This window comes from Anomaloglossus baeobatrachus, unplaced genomic scaffold (genome assembly GCF_048569485.1).
Source record: "Anomaloglossus baeobatrachus isolate aAnoBae1 unplaced genomic scaffold, aAnoBae1.hap1 Scaffold_598, whole genome shotgun sequence".
NCBI lineage: Eukaryota > Metazoa > Chordata > Amphibia > Anura > Aromobatidae > Anomaloglossus > Anomaloglossus baeobatrachus.
In genome coordinates, this window is record NW_027444962.1 from 122,233 (window position 1) to 141,687 (window position 19,455).

The following is a 19,455-nucleotide window of genomic DNA, read 5'->3' on the forward strand; positions in this document are numbered from 1 at the left end:
GAGGGCTTGTTGTATTGGGGTCTCTGCAGTCCCTGAGCTCAGAGGATAGCCGGGACAGACTCGGGGTGCACGTGCAGCCATGTCCTCATATCTGATGTCTCTGCTGCAGAGTAAGTTCTCCAGAATACTGCTCACAGCTGAGGGTTTGTTGCATTGTGTCTCTGCAGTCCCCGAGCTCAGAGGATAGCCGGGACAGCCTCGGGGTGCACGTGCAGCCATGTCCTCATATCTGATGTCTCTGCTGCAGAGTAAGTTCTCCAGAATACTGCTCACAGCTGAGGGTTTGTTGCATTGCATCTCTGCAGTCCCTGAGCTCAGAGGATAGCCGGGACAGCCTCGGGGTGCACGTGCAGCCATGTCCTCATATCTGATGTCTCTGCTGCAGAGTAAGTTCTCCAGAATACTGCTCACAGCTGAGGGTTTGTTGTATTGGGGTCTCTGCAGTCCCTGAGCTCAGAGGATAGCCGGGACAGACTCGGGGTGCACGTGCAGCCATGTCCTCATATCTGATGTCTCTGCTGCAGAGTAAGTTCTCCAGAATACTGCTCACAGCTGAGGGTTTGTTGCATTGTGTCTCTGCAGTCCCCGAGCTCAGAGGATAGCCGGGACAGCCTCGGGGTGCACGTGCAGCCATGTCCTCATATCTGATGTCTCTGCTGCAGAGTAAGTTCTCCAGAATACTGCTCACAGCTGAGGGTTTGTTGCATTGCATCTCTGCAGTCCCTGAGCTCAGAGGATAGCCGGGACAGCCTCGGGGTGCACGTGCAGCCATGTCCTCATATCTGATGTCTCTGCTGCAGAGTAAGCTCTCCAGAATACTGCTCACAGCTGAGGGTTTGTTGTATTGGGGTCTCTGCAGTCCCCGAGCTCAGAGGATAGCCGGGACAGACTCGGGGTGCACGTGCAGCCATGTCCTCATATCTGATGTCTCTGCTGCAGAGTAAGTTCTCCAGAATACTGCTCACAGCTGAGGGTTTGTTGCATTGTGTCTCTGCAGTCCCCGAGCTCAGAGGATAGCCGGGACAGCCTCGGGGTGCACGTGCAGCCATGTCCTCATATCTGATGTCTCTGCTGCAGAGTAAGTTCTCCAGAATACTGCTCACAGCTGAGGGTTTGTTGCATTGCATCTCTGCAGTCCCCGAGCTCAGAGGATAGCCGGGACAGCCTCGGGGTGCACGTGCAGCCATGTCCTCATATCTGATGTCTCTGCTGCAGAGTAAGTTCTCCAGAATACTGCTCACAGCTGAGGGTTTGTTGCATTGTGTCTCTGCAGTCCCCGAGCTCAGAGGATAGCCGGGACAGCCTCGGGGTGCACGTGCAGCCATGTCCTCATATCTGATGTCTCTGCTGCAGAGTAAGTTCTCCAGAATACTGCTCACAGCTGAGGGTTTGTTGCATTGCATCTCTGCAGTCCCTGAGCTCAGAGGATAGCCGGGACAGCCTCGGGGTGCACGTGCAGCCATGTCCTCATATCTGATGTCTCTGCTGCAGAGTAAGCTCTCCAGAATACTGCTCACAGCTGAGGGCTTGTTGTATTGGGGTCTCTGCAGTCCCTGAGCTCAGAGGATAGCCGGGACAGACTCGGGGTGCACGTGCAGCCATGTCCTCATATCTGATGTCTCTGCTGCAGAGTAAGTTCTCCAGAATACTGCTCACAGCTGAGGGCTTGTTGTATTGGGGTCTCTGCAGTCCCTGAGCTCAGAGGATAGCCGGGACAGACTCGGGGTGCACGTGCAGCCATGTCCTCATATCTGATGTCTCTGCTGCAGAGTAAGTTCTCCAGAATACTGCTCACAGCTGAGGGTTTGTTGCATTGTGTCTCTGCAGTCCCCGAGCTCAGAGGATAGCCGGGACAGCCTCGGGGTGCACGTGCAGCCATGTCCTCATATCTGATGTCTCTGCTGCAGAGTAAGTTCTCCAGAATACTGCTCACAGCTGAGGGTTTGTTGCATTGCATCTCTGCAGTCCCTGAGCTCAGAGGATAGCCGGGACAGCCTCGGGGTGCACGTGCAGCCATGTCCTCATATCTGATGTCTCTGCTGCAGAGTAAGCTCTCCAGAATACTGCTCACAGCTGAGGGTTTGTTGTATTGGGGTCTCTGCAGTCCCCGAGCTCAGAGGATAGCCGGGACAGACTCGGGGTGCACGTGCAGCCATGTCCTCATATCTGATGTCTCTGCTGCAGAGTAAGCTCTCCAGAATACTGCTCACAGCTGAGGGCTTGTTGTATTGGGGTCTCTGCAGTCCCTGAGCTCAGAGGATAGCCGGGACAGACTCGGGGTGCACGTGCAGCCATGTCCTCATATCTGATGTCTCTGCTGCAGAGTAAGTTCTCCAGAATACTGCTCACAGCTGAGGGTTTGTTGCATTGTGTCTCTGCAGTCCCCGAGCTCAGAGGATAGCCGGGACAGCCTCGGGGTGCACGTGCAGCCATGTCCTCATATCTGATGTCTCTGCTGCAGAGTAAGTTCTCCAGAATACTGCTCACAGCTGAGGGTTTGTTGCATTGTGTCTCTGCAGTCCCCGAGCTCAGAGGATAGCCGGGACAGACTCGGGGTGTACGTGCAGCCATGTCCTCATATCTGAATGATGACCATTTGTTTCTTGCAGGGGAGATGACATCTGTGGGTGACAAGGTGGATGCGGGGATCCAGAGGATGCAGCAGATGAGTGAGTATTGCTGGCTCCGGGGTTACAGCAGTGGGCACTGTATGTAGGAATCATTCATCTCCTTGTTGACTTCATTGGCCTCCAACCTGTGGCTCTCCAGCAGCTGCACAACTCAACTTCCAGCATGCTGCCGAGTCTCAGGTTGGAGACCGATGTCACGCACAAAGCGATGATATCCGGCAGCAGGTACCACCACCAGGGGGCTCTTACTTTATGCTCACATAGGGGGGCGCTGCATGCTATGATGGGATGAGCGGATCCCTGGATGCGCAGGGTCGCCCAGACTTTAGTTAAAGTTCTGGTTTGGTACCTCGACTTGACCCAAACCCCATCTACAGCGTCGAAAAAGCATCTGACCCCTTCTGGATTTCTTATCCTTTTGTTTGTTTGTGACACGTAAATGTTTCCTATCAAATAAAATGTAAATATTTGAGAAAGAAAACACAAGTAACAAATAATGCAGTTTATAAAAGAAGGACTTTATTTATTAAGGGAAAGAGAAATCCAAACAGACAGCCCCTGCATGAAAAAGTGATTGTCCCCTGAACCTAATAACTGAATGGGCCGCCCTTAGCAGCTATATCTGCAATCAAGCGTGTGCGATAACCGGCAATTAGTCTTTTACTTTGGAGGAATTTTGGCCGCCAATCTTTGCAGAATTGTTGTGATTCAGCCACATCGGAGGTTTCTGGGCATCAGCGGCCTTCTTAAGGTCCGGCCACAGCATCTCCACCATATTAAGATTTGGACTTTGACTAGGCCGCTCCAAAGTCTTCATTTCGCTTTTCTTAAGCCTTTCAGAGGTGGACTTTCTGGTGTGCTTTGAACCATTGTCCGGCTGCAGAACCCAAGTGCGCTTCAGCTTGGAGGTCAGGAACAGGTGGCCGGACATTCTCCTTCAGGACTGTTTGGTAGACAGCAGAATTCATGGCTCCATTTACCAGAAGTCTTCCAGGTCCTGAAGCAGCAAAACCATCCCAGACCATCACACTACTTCCACCATACTTTACTGTTGGTATGATGTTCCTTTCCTGAAATGCTGTTTTACTCCTACACCAGATGTAATGCGATATACACCTTCCAAAAACTTCAACTTTTGTCTCCTCAGTCCACAGAGTATTCTCCCAAAAGTCTTGGGGATCATTAAAATGTTTTTTTCGCAAAACTGAGACGAGCCTTTATGTTCTTGTTTTTCAGCAGTGGTATTTGTCTTGAAGCTCGGCCATGCCGGCTATTTTTCCCCAGTCTCTTTCTTATGGTGGAGTCATGAATGTGGAGACACGGGGGTCAGTGGGTGCTCTCTTCCACTGGCTTGGCTGTTTTTAGAAAGACCGCATGGACCAGGAATCATCCCAACTGAACGCCCGAACTCCTTACCCATGGGCAGAACACTACAGACAACACAGGGTGCGGGAACCCCAATAATTAGACTTTATTGGTCACCAACAGTCAGAGTCATAACCCAAAACCATGCAAATCACATGATGCAATAGGTGACAGAATATCACCCTTCCACTGGCTTACCAGGGAGTAGAATATTTGTGCCTTCCGAGCTTCCACATACCCCAAATCAGCAGCACCCTGCTTTTGGCAGGCACTTACCGGGAACAGAATAGTGACAAGCTTAAACTAAAATATATAATGCCCATAGATATATACGGTAGATACATTGTTATTGCTGGTGTCCCCAGAAAAAGACCTTGGAAAAATACAGAGGATTACAAGACATTAATTTCTTAGTCCATAATCAAAGACCCTACAAATCATCGTATTTAACAAAATTGTCTATGAAAATTCCCACACAGAAATTGGCTGAGATACATTTAAAAATCCCCCCACACCCCTAAAAACAAGGCAGTGTGACTGCAGAAGCAATAAACATGATGGCACCATAGAAAATTCCTGCACATCACATTTCTAATTCATTGGTGTGAAGGGTTAGGTGTCTGGAAAAATTAGCATACTGTATATTAACATAGAGGGTTGTTAAAGTGCAATACAAATACCAGTAGCATGAAATTCAAATCAAATCAATTCATTTGCTAACAGAGGACACTAACCCAGGGTGCCAAAAGTACATGTGCCTGCTGGCGAATCACAAAGCCCAGTGCCCCGACACGTGTTTCGTACACAGCTTGTTTGTATGGGTGTGGGGATAAGTTATTAATGTCTGGTAATCCAATGTATTTTTCTAAGAATAGTAACAAGTGTAGGAAGCTTCAAGAGCACAGCAAGGTCTGTAGCTAGATAACCGAATCGTCCCAACTTGGGTTTCTTCCAGCCGAATCCTAGAATCCTCGGCGGTGATCCGGCACAATATAATCCAGTTTCTGATCCCCTAGCCTGCGCCGAAGTGCCTAGACTGGGTAATGGACTTACAACTGGGGCCAAAACCCCTAGATTGCAGCCATGTAGCAAAAGAACAACCTGGTGACTCCAACAGTCACTTCTTCTCTCTCCCGGGCACTCATGCCAGAGAATGTGGTCTCACCAGATTGGTGGAATAAGGCTGTGCTCTAATTGGGTGGCATTTCCATGCACATAGGTAATTCTCCTGTATAATTCTCTTCTGAGTGAGGTAGACAGAGAGGCTGAGGGGTTTCACATTAACTTAGCAATACACAACCTCAGACAATGGACGGCTCCGATGAGTCCAGCGGAAAACAAGGATTTAAGCACGAGTTACCACACTAAAGGGACCCATGTCTGGCCAAATTAAGAACATTAACCCCCTGGCAGACTTTGAACAGGGCTGTGTCTTCACAATGAACACTGACCTTAGCTGAGGCAAGTAAGGTCTGCAGTTCATTGCATGTTGTTGTTACCTCTTTGATGAGTTGTCGCTGTGCTCTTGGGAGTAATTTTGGTCGGCCGGCCACTCCTGAGAAGGTTCGTCACTGTTCCATGTTTTCTCCATTTGTGGATAATGGCTTGAGTCCCAAAGCTTTAAAAATGGCTTTATAACCTTTTCCAGATTAAGAGATATTACTCTGTTTCTCATTTGTTCCCGAATTTCTTTGGATCGCAGCATGATGTCTGGCTTTTGAGGATCTTTTGGTCTTCTTCACTTTGTCAGGCAGACCTTAAGTGAATTCTTGTTTGAGAAGAGGTGTGGCATTGAACAGGCGGGGGTGTGGATAGGGAAATAGAATTCAGCTTCCCAAAGATGTGATAAACCACAGGTAATTTATGTTTTAAGGAGGGGGGGCAATCACTTTTTCAAACAGGACCCTGTAGGTTTGGATTCTTTGTCCTTTAATAATACTTACATTTCTTTCGGTTATCTTTGTCTAATATTTAAATTTGTTTGATCTGAAACATTTAAGTGTGACAAACATTCAAAAGAATAAGAAATCCAAAAGGGGTCACTTTTTCACACTCCCGAACTGTGCTGCTGTAAAATGGTCGTAGTAAGGGCTAGAGGCTGCAAAAGGAAGCAAAATGGGGGTAAGAGCAGGACAATTACCCTGCAAATGAATGTGGATAGGGAATAAATAAATCAAAACAAAATATACGTGGGGTCCCGCCTATTTTTGATTACCAGAGAAGGTAAGGCAGACAGCTGGGGGCTGGTATCAGGGTTAGAAGGTCCATGGTTATTTGGCTCTTTCCAGCCTACAACTAGCAGCCCACAGCTGCCCCAGATGCTTCAATTCTGGCGCTTTGCCCAGCTCTTCCCAATTGCCCTGGTGCGGTGTCAGCCCAGGGGTTACTAATGGAGAGGCATCTCTCAGACATCGCCAGTACTAACCTGGTAAGTGTAGACTTAAAGCACACACACAAAAAATAGTTTATTTGATTGAAGACTTCACCTTGCGCCCTCCGTCACCAATTTATTAATTAGAAAAATCCAGGAAGGCCGACGTAATCTAATCTAATCTAATCTAGTGGAGTAATGTCCCACAACGCCCATCAAATCCTATGGAGCTTCATTCTGAGAACGAGGTACCATAGGTCACTGCCTTGTGAGAAATTCTGGGTTGCTTAGAATGAAGCTCCATAGGATTTGATGGGCGTCGTAGGACATTACACTATTGGATTATGTTGGAACTTTTTAATATTAATGAATTGGTGAACGAGAGCGTGGGGGAGTCTTTATTCAAATAAACTTTTTTTTTCGTGTGTGTTTTAACTCTATGCTTGCTAGGTTAGTAGTGATAGACATGCTTGATGCCAGCTGTAAATTCACAGCTGACATCAACCCCACAAGTATTAACCTGATTGGCATCACACCAAGGCAATCGGGAAGAGCCAGGTACCGCACCAGAGTTGGAGCATCTAATTGATGCGAATCTTCTGGGGTGGCTGTGGGCTGCTAATTTTAGGCGGGGAAGGGCCTAATAATCATGGGAAGTTTGTGTAAGAGTCCCGGATGCTAGGAGTCCGGTAAGAAGCCTGAACTTTACAGTTTAAGTTCGCTCATCCCTTTAGGCCAGGTTTATTTTCATCACATTAGTAAATTTGGTGTCTTCCGCAGTACAAGCCGAGATTGCCCGACAGTGGGATATAAAGGAGATTCAAGGTACTGATCTGAGGCGGATAGATTTGCTGGAAATCCCCGGCGAGGTGATGACCGACAGCCACAGTCTGTACTTGGGGGAATATCACAAGAGCCGAGTGATGATCAAAGTCTTAAAGGGAGAGGTGAACAGAAACAATGAGTAAGTTCCCAGGCGGAGAAGCCGTGAGACTCTTAGGTCATCAGGGATCATGTCATAGATCTGTGCATCTTCTATCTCCAGCTACGTAAGAGAAACCTTCCAGTCCGAATGCAAAACCATGAAGAAATACGAAAGCCCAAACATCTTACGTCTGTACGGCATCTGCATCGATAACTCCGGTGAGCAGTGGTGCAAGCTTCACGCTGATCTCCTCTCCTCCTGCCCCAGCTCCTCCAGGCTCGGGCACTGTCTGCTCCTCAACTCTATCCTTAGGCATAAATTTCCACCAAACCTCAAACTACAACCGTCCAACAAAATGTAGACAAGCAAAACTAGAAACTCAGCAGAATATAATAAACAACCACACAAAGATAGAAAAATGTGAAAATGATCAGTGTGGCTTCAGTAACACGTGCGGTATGAGAAGAGTCACCCATGTACGATAGGACGGTAATAATCACACACGTCTGACATAGTAATAGTGGCGGTATGACGTGGATGGTTATAAGACGTAGTGGAAGGCTCAGTCTTTATCCCTCCTCTCTCTCGGCCTCCTCTGCCTTCTCTCTTCCTTACTGTTCTGTTCCCGCTTCCGGAGCTCACTGTCGTCTCCTCTGGTCCAGGCAGAGAGCCCCGCTACTCTCTTGTGACGGAATACTGTGAAAAAGGGACCCTGAGAGAGGTGCTGAAACAAGAGAAGGAGCTGTCATGGGAGTGCCGCGTCCAAATGTCTCTAGATGCAGCCAGAGCCTTGTACCGGTGCTGTATCTGATCAGTCGGGGCCTTGTGCCCGGGCGTGCTTCCCGGGAGATGGTGTGCAGGCCTCCTGCACATAGTAATCACATTCTGACACTTTGCATCCACAGGTTACATCAGACGGAGGTGAAGGCCATTCTTCACGGGAGTCTGAGCAGCTCCCGACTCCTGGTGGACGGGACGTACTGTGTAAAGGTAAAGGACAGCTGCGATTACATTGCCCCTGTCGTCTGGTCAGTGCGGCTGATGAAGGCCCCACACATAGGAGTGAATGCCGTCTGGTCAGTGCGGCTGATGAAGGCCCCACACATAGGAGTGAATGCCGTCTGGTCAGTGCGGCTGATGAAGGCCCCACACATAGGAGTGAATGCCATCTGGTCAGTGCGGCTGATGAAGGCCCCACACATAGGGAGTGAATGCCGTCTGGTCAGTGCAGCTGATGAAGGCCTCACACATAGGAGTGAATGCCGTCTGGTCAGTGCGGCTGATGAAGCCCCACACATAGGAGTGAATGTCGTCTGGTCAGTGCGGCTGATGAAGGCCCCACACATAGGAGTGAATGCGGTCTGGTCAGTGCGGCTGATGAAGGCCCCACACATAGGAGTGAATGCCGTCTGGTCAGTGCGGCTGATGAAGGCCCCACATATAGGAGTGAATGTCGTCTGGTCAGTGCGGCTGATGAAGCCCCACACATAGGAGTGAATGCCGTCTGGTCAGTGCGGCTGATGGAGGCCCCACACATAGGAGTGAATGCCGTCTGGTCAGTGCAGCTGATGAAGGCCCCACACATAGGAGTGAATGCCGTCTGGTCAGTGCGGCTGATGGAGGCCCCACACATAGGAGTGAATGCCGTCTGGTCAGTGCGGCTGATGAAGGCCCCACACATAGGAGTGAATGCCGTCTGGTCAGTGCAGCTGATGAAGGCCTCACACATAGGAGTGAATGCCGTCTGGTCAGTGCGGCTGATGAAGCCCCACACATAGGAGTGAATGCCGTCTGGTCAGTGCGGCTGATGAAGCCCCCACACATAGGAGTGAATGCCGTCTGGTCAGTGCGGCTGATGAAGCCCCACACATAGGAGTGAATGCCGTCTGGTCAGTGCGGCTGATGAAGCCCCCACACATAGGAGTGAATGCCGTCTGGTCAGTGCGGCTGATGGAGGCCCCACACATAGGAGTGAATGCCGTCTGGTCAGTGCGGCTGATGAAGCCCCACACATAGGAGTGAATGCCGTCTGGTCAGTGCGGCTGATGAAGGCCCCACACATAGGTGTGAATGCCGTCTGGTCAGTGCGGCTGATGAAGCCCCACACATAGGAGTGAATGCCGTCTGGTCAGTGCGGCTGATGGAGGCCCCACACATAGGAGTGAATGCCGTCTGGTCAGTGCGGCTGATGAAGGCCCCACACATAGGAGTGAATGCCGTCTGGTCAGTGCAGCTGATGAAGGCCTCACACATAGGAGTGAATGCCGTCTGGTCAGTGCGGCTGATGAAGGCCCCACACATAGGAGTGAATGCCGTCTGGTCAGTGCAGCTGATGAAGGCCTCACACATAGGAGTGAATGCCGTCTGGTCAGTGCGGCTGATGAAGCCCCACACATAGGAGTGAATGCCGTCTGGTCAGTGCGGCTGATGAAGGCCCCACACATAGGTGTGAATGCCGTCTGGTCAGTGCGGCTGATGAAGCCCCACACATAGGAGTGAATGCCGTCTGGTCAGTGCGGCTGATGAAGCCCCACACATAGGAGTGAATGCCGTCTGGTCAGTGCGGCTGATGGAGGCCCCACACATAGGAGTGAATGCCGTCTGGTCAGTGCAGCTGATGAAGGCCCCACACATAGGAGTGAATGCCGTCTGGTCAGTGCGGCTGATGGAGGCCCCACACATAGGAGTGAATGCCGTCTGGTCAGTGCAGCTGATGAAGCCCCACACATAGGAGTGAATGCCGTCTGGTCAGTGCGGCTGATGGAGGCCCCACACATAGGAGTGAATGCCGTCTGGTCAGTGCGGCTGATGGAGGCCCCACACATAGGAGTGAATGCCGTCTGGTCAGTGCGGCTGATGGAGGCCCCACACATAGGAGTGAATGCCGTCTGGTCAGTGCGGCTGATGAAGGCCCCACACATAGGAGTGAATGCGGTCTGGTCAGTGCGGCTGATGGAGGACCCACACATTGGAGTGAATGCCGTCTGGTCAGTGCGGCTGATGGAGGCCCCACACATAGGAGTGAATGCCGTCTGGTCAGTGCAGCTGATGAAGGCCTCACACATAGGAGTGAATGCCATCTGGTCAGTGCGGCTGATGAAGGCCCCACACATAGGAGTGAATGCCGTCTGGTCAGTGCGGCTGATGAAGGCCCCACACATAGGAGTGAATGCCGTCTGGTCAGTGCGGCTGATGAAGGCCCCACACATAGGAGTGAATGCCGTCTGGTCAGTGCGGCTGATGAAGGCCCCACATATAGGAGTGAATGTCGTCTGGTCAGTGCGGCTGATGAAGCCCCACACATAGGAGTGAATGCCGTCTGGTCAGTGCGGCTGATGGAGGCCCCACACATAGGAGTGAATGCCGTCTGGTCAGTGCGGCTGATGAAGCCCCCACACATAGGAGTGAATGCCGTCTGGTCAGTGCGGCTGATGGAGGCCCCACACATAGGAGTGAATGCCGTCTGGTCAGTGCGGCTGATGAAGCCCCACACATAGGAGTGAATGCCGTCTGGTCAGTGCGGCTGATGAAGCCCCCACACATAGGAGTGAATGCCGTCTGGTCAGTGCGGCTGATGGAGGCCCCACACATAGGAGTGAATGCCGTCTGGTCAGTGCGGCTGATGAAGCCCCACACATAGGAGTGAATGCCGTCTGGTCAGTGCGGCTGATGAAGGCCCCACACATAGGTGTGAATGCCGTCTGGTCAGTGCGGCTGATGAAGCCCCACACATAGGAGTGAATGCCGTCTGGTCAGTGCGGCTGATGAAGCCCCACACATAGGAGTGAATGCCGTCTGGTCAGTGCGGCTGATGGAGGCCCCACACATAGGAGTGAATGCCGTCTGGTCAGTGCAGCTGATGAAGGCCCCACACATAGGAGTGAATGCCGTCTGGTCAGTGCGGCTGATGGAGGCCCCACACATAGGAGTGAATGCCGTCTGGTCAGTGCAGCTGATGAAGCCCCACACATAGGAGTGAATGCCGTCTGGTCAGTGCGGCTGATGGAGGCCCCACACATAGGAGTGAATGCCGTCTGGTCAGTGCGGCTGATGGAGGCCCCACACATAGGAGTGAATGCCGTCTGGTCAGTGCGGCTGATGGAGGCCCCACACATAGGAGTGAATGCCGTCTGGTCAGTGCGGCTGATGAAGGCCCCACACATAGGAGTGAATGCGGTCTGGTCAGTGCGGCTGATGGAGGACCCACACATTGGAGTGAATGCCGTCTGGTCAGTGCGGCTGATGGAGGCCCCACACATAGGAGTGAATGCCGTCTGGTCAGTGCAGCTGATGAAGGCCTCACACATAGGAGTGAATGCCATCTGGTCAGTGCGGCTGATGAAGGCCCCACACATAGGAGTGAATGCCGTCTGGTCAGTGCGGCTGATGAAGGCCCCACACATAGGAGTGAATGCCGTCTGGTCAGTGCGGCTGATGAAGGCCCCACACATAGGAGTGAATGCCGTCTGGTCAGTGCGGCTGATGAAGGCCCCACACATAGGAGTGAATGCCGTCTGGTCAGTGCGGCTGATGAAGGCCCCACACATAGGAGTGAATGCCATCTGGTCAGTGCGGCTGATGAAGGCCCCACACATAGGAGTGAATGCCGTCTGGTCAGTGCGGCTGATGAAGGCCCCACACATAGGAGTGAATGCCGTCTGGTCAGTGCGGCTGATGAAGGCCCCACACATAGGAGTGAATGCCGTCTGGTCAGTGCGGCTGATGAAGCCCCACACATAGGAGTGATTGCCGTCTGGTCAGTGCGGCTGATGGAGCCCCACACATAGGAGTGAATGCCGTCTGGTCAGTGCGGCTGATGAAGGCCCCACGCATAGGAGTGAATGCCGTCTGGTCAGTGCGGCTGATGGAGGCCCCACACATAGGAGTGAATGCCGTCTGGTCAGTGCGGCTGATGAAGGCCCCACACATAGGAGTGAATGCCGTCTGGTCAGTGCAGCTGATGAAGGCCTCACACATAGGAGTGAATGCCGTCTGGTCAGTGCGGCTGATGAAGGCCCCACACATAGGAGTGAATGCCGTCTGGTCAGTGCAGCTGATGAAGGCCTCACACATAGGAGTGAATGCCGTCTGGTCAGTGCGGCTGATGAAGGCCCCACACATAGGAGTGAATGCCGTCTGGTCAGTGCGGCTGATGAAGGCCCCACATATAGGAGTGAATGTCGTCTGGTCAGTGCGGCTGATGAAGCCCCACACATAGGAGTGAATGCCGTCTGGTCAGTGCGGCTGATGGAGGCCCCACACATAGGAGTGAATGCCGTCTGGTCAGTGCGGCTGATGAAGCCCCCACACATAGGAGTGAATGCCGTCTGGTCAGTGCGGCTGATGGAGGCCCCACACATAGGAGTGAATGCCGTCTGGTCAGTGCGGCTGATGAAGCCCCACACATAGGAGTGAATGCCGTCTGGTCAGTGCGGCTGATGAAGCCCCCACACATAGGAGTGAATGCCGTCTGGTCAGTGCGGCTGATGGAGGCCCCACACATAGGAGTGAATGCCGTCTGGTCAGTGCGGCTGATGAAGCCCCACACATAGGAGTGAATGCCGTCTGGTCAGTGCGGCTGATGAAGGCCCCACACATAGGTGTGAATGCCGTCTGGTCAGTGCGGCTGATGAAGCCCCACACATAGGAGTGAATGCCGTCTGGTCAGTGCGGCTGATGAAGCCCCACACATAGGAGTGAATGCCGTCTGGTCAGTGCGGCTGATGGAGGCCCCACACATAGGAGTGAATGCCGTCTGGTCAGTGCAGCTGATGAAGGCCCCACACATAGGAGTGAATGCCGTCTGGTCAGTGCGGCTGATGGAGGCCCCACACATAGGAGTGAATGCCGTCTGGTCAGTGCAGCTGATGAAGCCCCACACATAGGAGTGAATGCCGTCTGGTCAGTGCGGCTGATGGAGGCCCCACACATAGGAGTGAATGCCGTCTGGTCAGTGCGGCTGATGGAGGCCCCACACATAGGAGTGAATGCCGTCTGGTCAGTGCGGCTGATGGAGGCCCCACACATAGGAGTGAATGCTGTCTGGTCAGTGCGGCTGATGAAGGCCCCACACATAGGAGTGAATGCGGTCTGGTCAGTGCGGCTGATGGAGGACCCACACATTGGAGTGAATGCCGTCTGGTCAGTGCGGCTGATGGAGGCCCCACACATAGGAGTGAATGCCGTCTGGTCAGTGCAGCTGATGAAGGCCTCACACATAGGAGTGAATGCCATCTGGTCAGTGCGGCTGATGAAGGCCCCACACATAGGAGTGAATGCCGTCTGGTCAGTGCGGCTGATGAAGGCCCCACACATAGGAGTGAATGCCGTCTGGTCAGTGCGGCTGATGAAGGCCCCACACATAGGAGTGAATGCCGTCTGGTCAGTGCGGCTGATGAAGGCCCCACACATAGGAGTGAATGCCGTCTGGTCAGTGCGGCTGATGAAGGCCCCACACATAGGAGTGAATGCCATCTGGTCAGTGCGGCTGATGAAGGCCCCACACATAGGAGTGAATGCCGTCTGGTCAGTGCGGCTGATGAAGGCCCCACACATAGGAGTGAATGCCGTCTGGTCAGTGCGGCTGATGAAGGCCCCACACATAGGAGTGAATGCCGTCTGGTCAGTGCGGCTGATGAAGCCCCACACATAGGAGTGATTGCCGTCTGGTCAGTGCGGCTGATGGAGCCCCACACATAGGAGTGAATGCCGTCTGGTCAGTGCGGCTGATGAAGGCCCCACGCATAGGAGTGAATGCGGTCTGGTCAGTGCGGCTGATGAAGGCCCCACACATAGGAGTGAATGCCGTCTGGTCAGTGCGGCTGATGGAGGCCCCACACATAGGAGTGAATGCCGTCTGGTCAGTGCAGCTGATGAAGCCCCACACATAGGAGTGAATGCCGTCTGGTCAGTGCGGCTGATGGAGGCCCCACACATAGGAGTGAATGCCGTCTGGTCAGTGCGGCTGATGGAGGCCCCACACATAGGAGTGAATGCCGTCTGGTCAGTGCGGCTGATGAAGCCCCCACACATAGGAGTGAATGCCGTCTGGTCAGTGCGGCTGATGGAGGCCCCACACATAGGAGTGAATGCTGTCTGGTCAGTGCGGCTGATGAAGGCCCCACACATAGGAGTGAATGCGGTCTGGTCAGTGCGGCTGATGGAGGACCCACACATTGGAGTGAATGCCGTCTGGTCAGTGCGGCTGATGGAGGCCCCACACATAGGAGTGAATGCCGTCTGGTCAGTGCAGCTGATGAAGGCCTCACACATAGGAGTGAATGCCATCTGGTCAGTGCGGCTGATGAAGGCCCCACACATAGGAGTGAATGCCGTCTGGTCAGTGCGGCTGATGAAGGCCCCACACATAGGAGTAAATGTCGTCTGGTCAGTGCGGCTGATGAAGCCCCACACATAGGAGTGAATGCCGTCTGGTCAGTGCGGCTGATGAAGGCCCCACACATAGGAGTGAATGCCATCTGGTCAGTGCGGCTGATGAAGGCCCCACACATAGGAGTGAATGCCGTCTGGTCAGTGCGGCTGATGAAGGCCCCACACATAGGAGTGAATGCCGTCTGGTCAGTGCGGCTGATGAAGGCCCCACACATAGGAGTGAATGCCGTCTGGTCAGTGCGGCTGATGAAGCCCCACACATAGGAGTGATTGCCGTCTGGTCAGTGCGGCTGATGGAGCCCCACACATAGGAGTGAATGCCGTCTGGTCAGTGCGGCTGATGAAGGCCCCACGCATAGGAGTGAATGCCGTCTGGTCAGTGCGGCTGATGAAGCCCCACACATAGGAGTGAATGCGGTCTGGTCAGTGCGGCTGATGAAGGCCCCACACATAGGAGTGAATGCCGTCTGGTCAGTGCGGCTGATGAAGGCCCCACACATAGGAGTGAATGCGGTCTGGTCAGTGCGGCTGATGGAGGCCCCACACATAGGAGTGAATGCCGTCTGGTCAGTGCGGCTGATGAAGGCCCCACACATAGGAGTGAATGCCGTCTGGTCAGTGCGGCTGATGAAGGCCCCACACATAGGAGTGAATGCCGTCTGGTCAGTGCGGCTGATGAAGGCCCCACACATAGGAGTGAATGCGGTCAGTGCGGCTGATGAAGGCCCCACACATAGGAGTGAATGCCGTCTGGTCAGTGCGGCTGATGAAGGCCCCACACATAGGAGTGAATGCCGTCTGGTCAGTGCGGCTGATGAAGGCCCCACACATAGGAGTGAATGCGGTCAGTGCGGCTGATGAAGGCACCACACATAGGAGTGAATGCGGTCAGTTTGCACAGCATCACACTAATATCAGAGTCATTCATTATCTGCAGTTATCAGGGTTTGAATTCTCCAAGACGGAATCGTCTATGAGAAGGAATCCGGTGAAAAGTAAAGAAAAAAGCAGCGAGCTGGTGTACGTGGCCCCCGAGACGTGGCAGGACATAAACACCTACAACAAGTGGAGCGAGATCTACAGGTAACGGAGACTGAACGTGACGGGAGCAGTAACACAACACGCACTGGTCCCTCACCTCTGATCACACCTACATTACTGATCCCTCACCTCTGACCACACCGACATTACCGATCCCTCACCTCTGACCACACCTACATTACCGATCCCTCACCTCTGATCACACCTACATTACCGATCCCTCACCTCTGATCACACCTACATTACCGATCCCTCACCTCTGATCACACCTACATTACCGATCCCTCACCTCTGATCACACCTACATTACCGATCCCTCACCTCTGATCACACCTACATTACCGATCCCTCACCTCTGATCACACCTACATTACCGATCCCTCACCTCTGATCACACCTACATTACCGATCCCTCACCTCTGATCACACCTACATTACCGATCCCTCACCTCTGATCACACCTACATTACCGATCCCTCACCTCTGATCACACCTACATTACCGATCCCTCACCTCTGATCACACCTACATTACCGATCCCTCACCTCTGATCACACCTACATTACCGATCCCTCACCTCTGATCACACCTACATTACTGATCCCTCACCTCTGATCACACCTACATTACTGATCGCTCACCTCTGATCACACCTACATTACTGATCCCTCACCTCTGATCACACCGACATTACTGATCCCTCACCTCTGATCACACCTACATTACTGATCCCTCACCTCTGATCACACCGACATTACTGATCCCTCACCTCTGATCACACCTACATTACTGATCCCTCACCTCTGATCACACCGACATTACTGATCCCTCACCTCTGATCACACCTACATTACCGATCCCTCACCTCTGATCACACCTACATTACCGATCCCTCACCTCTGATCACACCTACATTACCGATCCCTCACCTCTGATCACACCTACATTACCGATCCCTCACCTCTGATCACACCTACATTACCGATCCCTCACCTCTGATCACACCTACATTACCGATCCCTCACCTCTGATCACACCTACATTACCGATCCCTCACCTCTGATCACACCTACATTACCGATCCCTCACCTCTGATCACACCTACATTACCGATCCCTCACCTCTGATCACACCTACATTACCGATCGCTCACCTCTGATCACACCTACGTTACCGATCCCTCACCTCTGATCACACCTACATTACCGATCCCTCACCTCTGATCACACCTACATTACTGATCCCTCACCTCTGATCACACCTACATTACTGATCCCTCACCTCTGATCACACCGACATTACTGATCCCTCACCTCTGATCACACCTACATTACTGATCCCTCACCTCTGATCACACCTACATTACTGATCGCTCACCTCTGATCACACGTACATTACTGATCGCTCACCTCTGATCACACCGACATTACTGATCCCTCACCTCTGATCACACCTAATTACTGATCCCAGTGACCATGTCACCGCCTGGGTATACTCTATGGCTGCATTCACTATTCTGCACGAGTCAGAGCTGGAATCTGCAGCATTTTACCTGCACATAGCTTGCACTGATGGTTTCCACACTTAGGGCTATCCGTCCAGGCATGCTGACTGTTTCTGTTTCTCTCTTCTGCGCAGTTTAGGAGTGGTGATTTTGGAGATTGCTGTGGGAGGCTTCGCATTACAAGGTGAGTGCTCCGCTCTGCAGCACCCGGGTCAGATATTTCACCAATGGAAAGGAACTACACATAGGCAACAGCGTCCCCCTGGCCGGCAGCGTGCAGGACCCAACAGGTTACAACCACAGAAGCCTCATCTGCCGATAATCCCAGCGTCAGCCTATATTCAGTTACAGCCGTATTTGCCGCTATATTCTGCAGATTACCAGTACTCACGATTCTGAGCCTGTGGATTCCCCCGGGTCACTGCGGGTTATCGCAGGAGGAGGCTACACACTGACATTCAGCGAGATCCCACTGTAGCTTTTCTCTAAATAACACGCGCTCGCTGTAGGGCTCATCTTGTGCCACATTATGAATGCTCCTATGGCATTATGATATAGGCACCGAAGGAGCAGGTGGAGGACACAGACCAGGCCACATAAATATTGATGACATGAGGCCCCTGTAAGAGTGACCCCGGAGTCGTGAATGAGCGGCGCGGGGTTGTCACACTGAAGGTCATGGACGCTCTTTGGTGCCGCACAATCCGGGGTGTCACCTACACTTCATCCACTTTTACAGATTTTTCGGCACAGAGTCATGGAGATATTCAGCAGAAGCTATGTGTGAAGCTCGAGGCCGACCTCGCTACCTCGTGCCCCCCTGGTCTTCGGGACGTCATTAAGAGGAGTCTAGCCATGGATCCCGGAAGTCGTCCCTCGGCTGGAGGTCTGTATGACAAGAAGTGACCCCATAACTGCACTAGGTCCTCCGCCCCAGAGTGAGGACTGAATGCCCAGCGCCGGGCACCGGTGGAGCAGGGGCTCAGCTAAGACCACACGTAGCCCCGGCCCCTGGACATAGAAGCTCCATGATAAGTGGCGCACACCTCATAGGGATGGACATTAGTGACGGGGTGAACTTCAGATGCCCTGGGAGGGGTGAGCTTAGCGCTCACCGATTGGCTGCAGGGGCCTCACATGACATGTCACGCCAGCCTCAGGAGACCCATTAGAAGGGGAGTATAGGGCGCTTTATTGTACATTGGGGAATATAGTGCTTAATATAGGGTCCTCCGAGTATTGGACGACCTCTGTAGCTTTACTGAGGCCCCTGAAGAAGAGTATGTTAATCACCCCTGTAGTAGCGGCACGGGGCAGAGTGACAACCGGACGGGGGGGGGGTTCATTTATATTATCCCCATTCATTTACCCAATCGCCTCTATCAGTGACATTGGGGACAGCAGTGCAGACATTGTCGGGGTCTCCTGCTCTTCGCAGTGTTTGGTCACTGCACACTGTATGTTGTTTGCAGAGGTTGCAGATCTGCTGATCGCGCTCTTGAATCAGATGGAGACCTAGAACCCTGCGCCACAGCCACCGTGAGCTGCACACGAACCGAGACCACGCAGAGGAGGACGGAGACACTACAGATCCCAGAATGTCGCAGGACGGTGGAGCCGGCAGAGATCAACACTTGTCACAAGGATGTGGCTATCCCTCCAGATGCACCGCAGTATTTTATGGCTCCACGAGACGTCTGTCCTGAGGCCTCATACACCTAATAAATACCACGCTTTACTGACAATGTGCACCGCGTGTTTACTGGGGTCATACGAGCACCGGTCACAGCCCGCTACCCTCCCCCTGCCCTCCACGCACGGGTCACAGCCCGCTACCCTCCCCACACGGATCACAGCCCGCTACCCTCCCCACACGGGTCACAGCCCGCTACCCTCCCCACACGGGTCACAGCCCGCTACCCTCCCCGCACGGGTCACAGCCCGCTACCCACCCCGCACGGGTCACAGCCCGCTACCCACCCCACACGGATCACAGCCCGCTACCCTCCCCACACGGGTCACAGCCCGCTACCCACCCCACACGGATTACAGCCCGCTACCCTCCCCACACGGATTACAGCCCGCTACCCTCCCCCTGCCCTCCCCGCACAGGTCACAGCCCGCTACCCTCCTCCTGCCCTCCCCACACAGGTCACAGCCCGCTACCCTCCTCCTGCCCTCCCCACACAGGTCACAGCCCGCTACCCTCCTCCTGCCCTCCCCTCAC

The 19,455-nt window shown here is 53.1% G+C and overlaps 1 protein-coding gene across 2 annotated transcripts in view; it reads left to right on the forward strand.

Moving 5' to 3' along the window:
* The window catches only part of LOC142285300 (mixed lineage kinase domain-like protein), a 55,756-nt gene extending 36,790 nt beyond the window's left edge, over positions 1–18,966 (forward strand). The window contains exons 3-11 of one of the 2 annotated variants that reach the window (XM_075333261.1): positions 2,610–2,669; positions 7,147–7,330; positions 7,412–7,509; positions 7,954–8,089; positions 8,197–8,281; positions 15,621–15,766; positions 17,363–17,412; positions 17,968–18,114; positions 18,701–18,966. In XM_075333261.1, coding sequence (XP_075189376.1) covers positions 2,610–2,669; positions 7,147–7,330; positions 7,412–7,509; positions 7,954–8,089; positions 8,197–8,281; positions 15,621–15,766; positions 17,363–17,412; positions 17,968–18,114; positions 18,701–18,747 — 953 coding nt within the window. In that variant the 3' untranslated portion in view covers positions 18,748–18,966. The remainder of the gene's footprint in view (positions 1–2,609; positions 2,670–7,146; positions 7,331–7,411; positions 7,510–7,953; positions 8,090–8,196; positions 8,282–15,620; positions 15,767–17,362; positions 17,413–17,967; positions 18,115–18,700) is intronic. The other variant, XM_075333262.1, reaches the window with a different exon arrangement.
* The last annotated feature ends 489 nt before the right edge of the window (positions 18,967–19,455 follow it).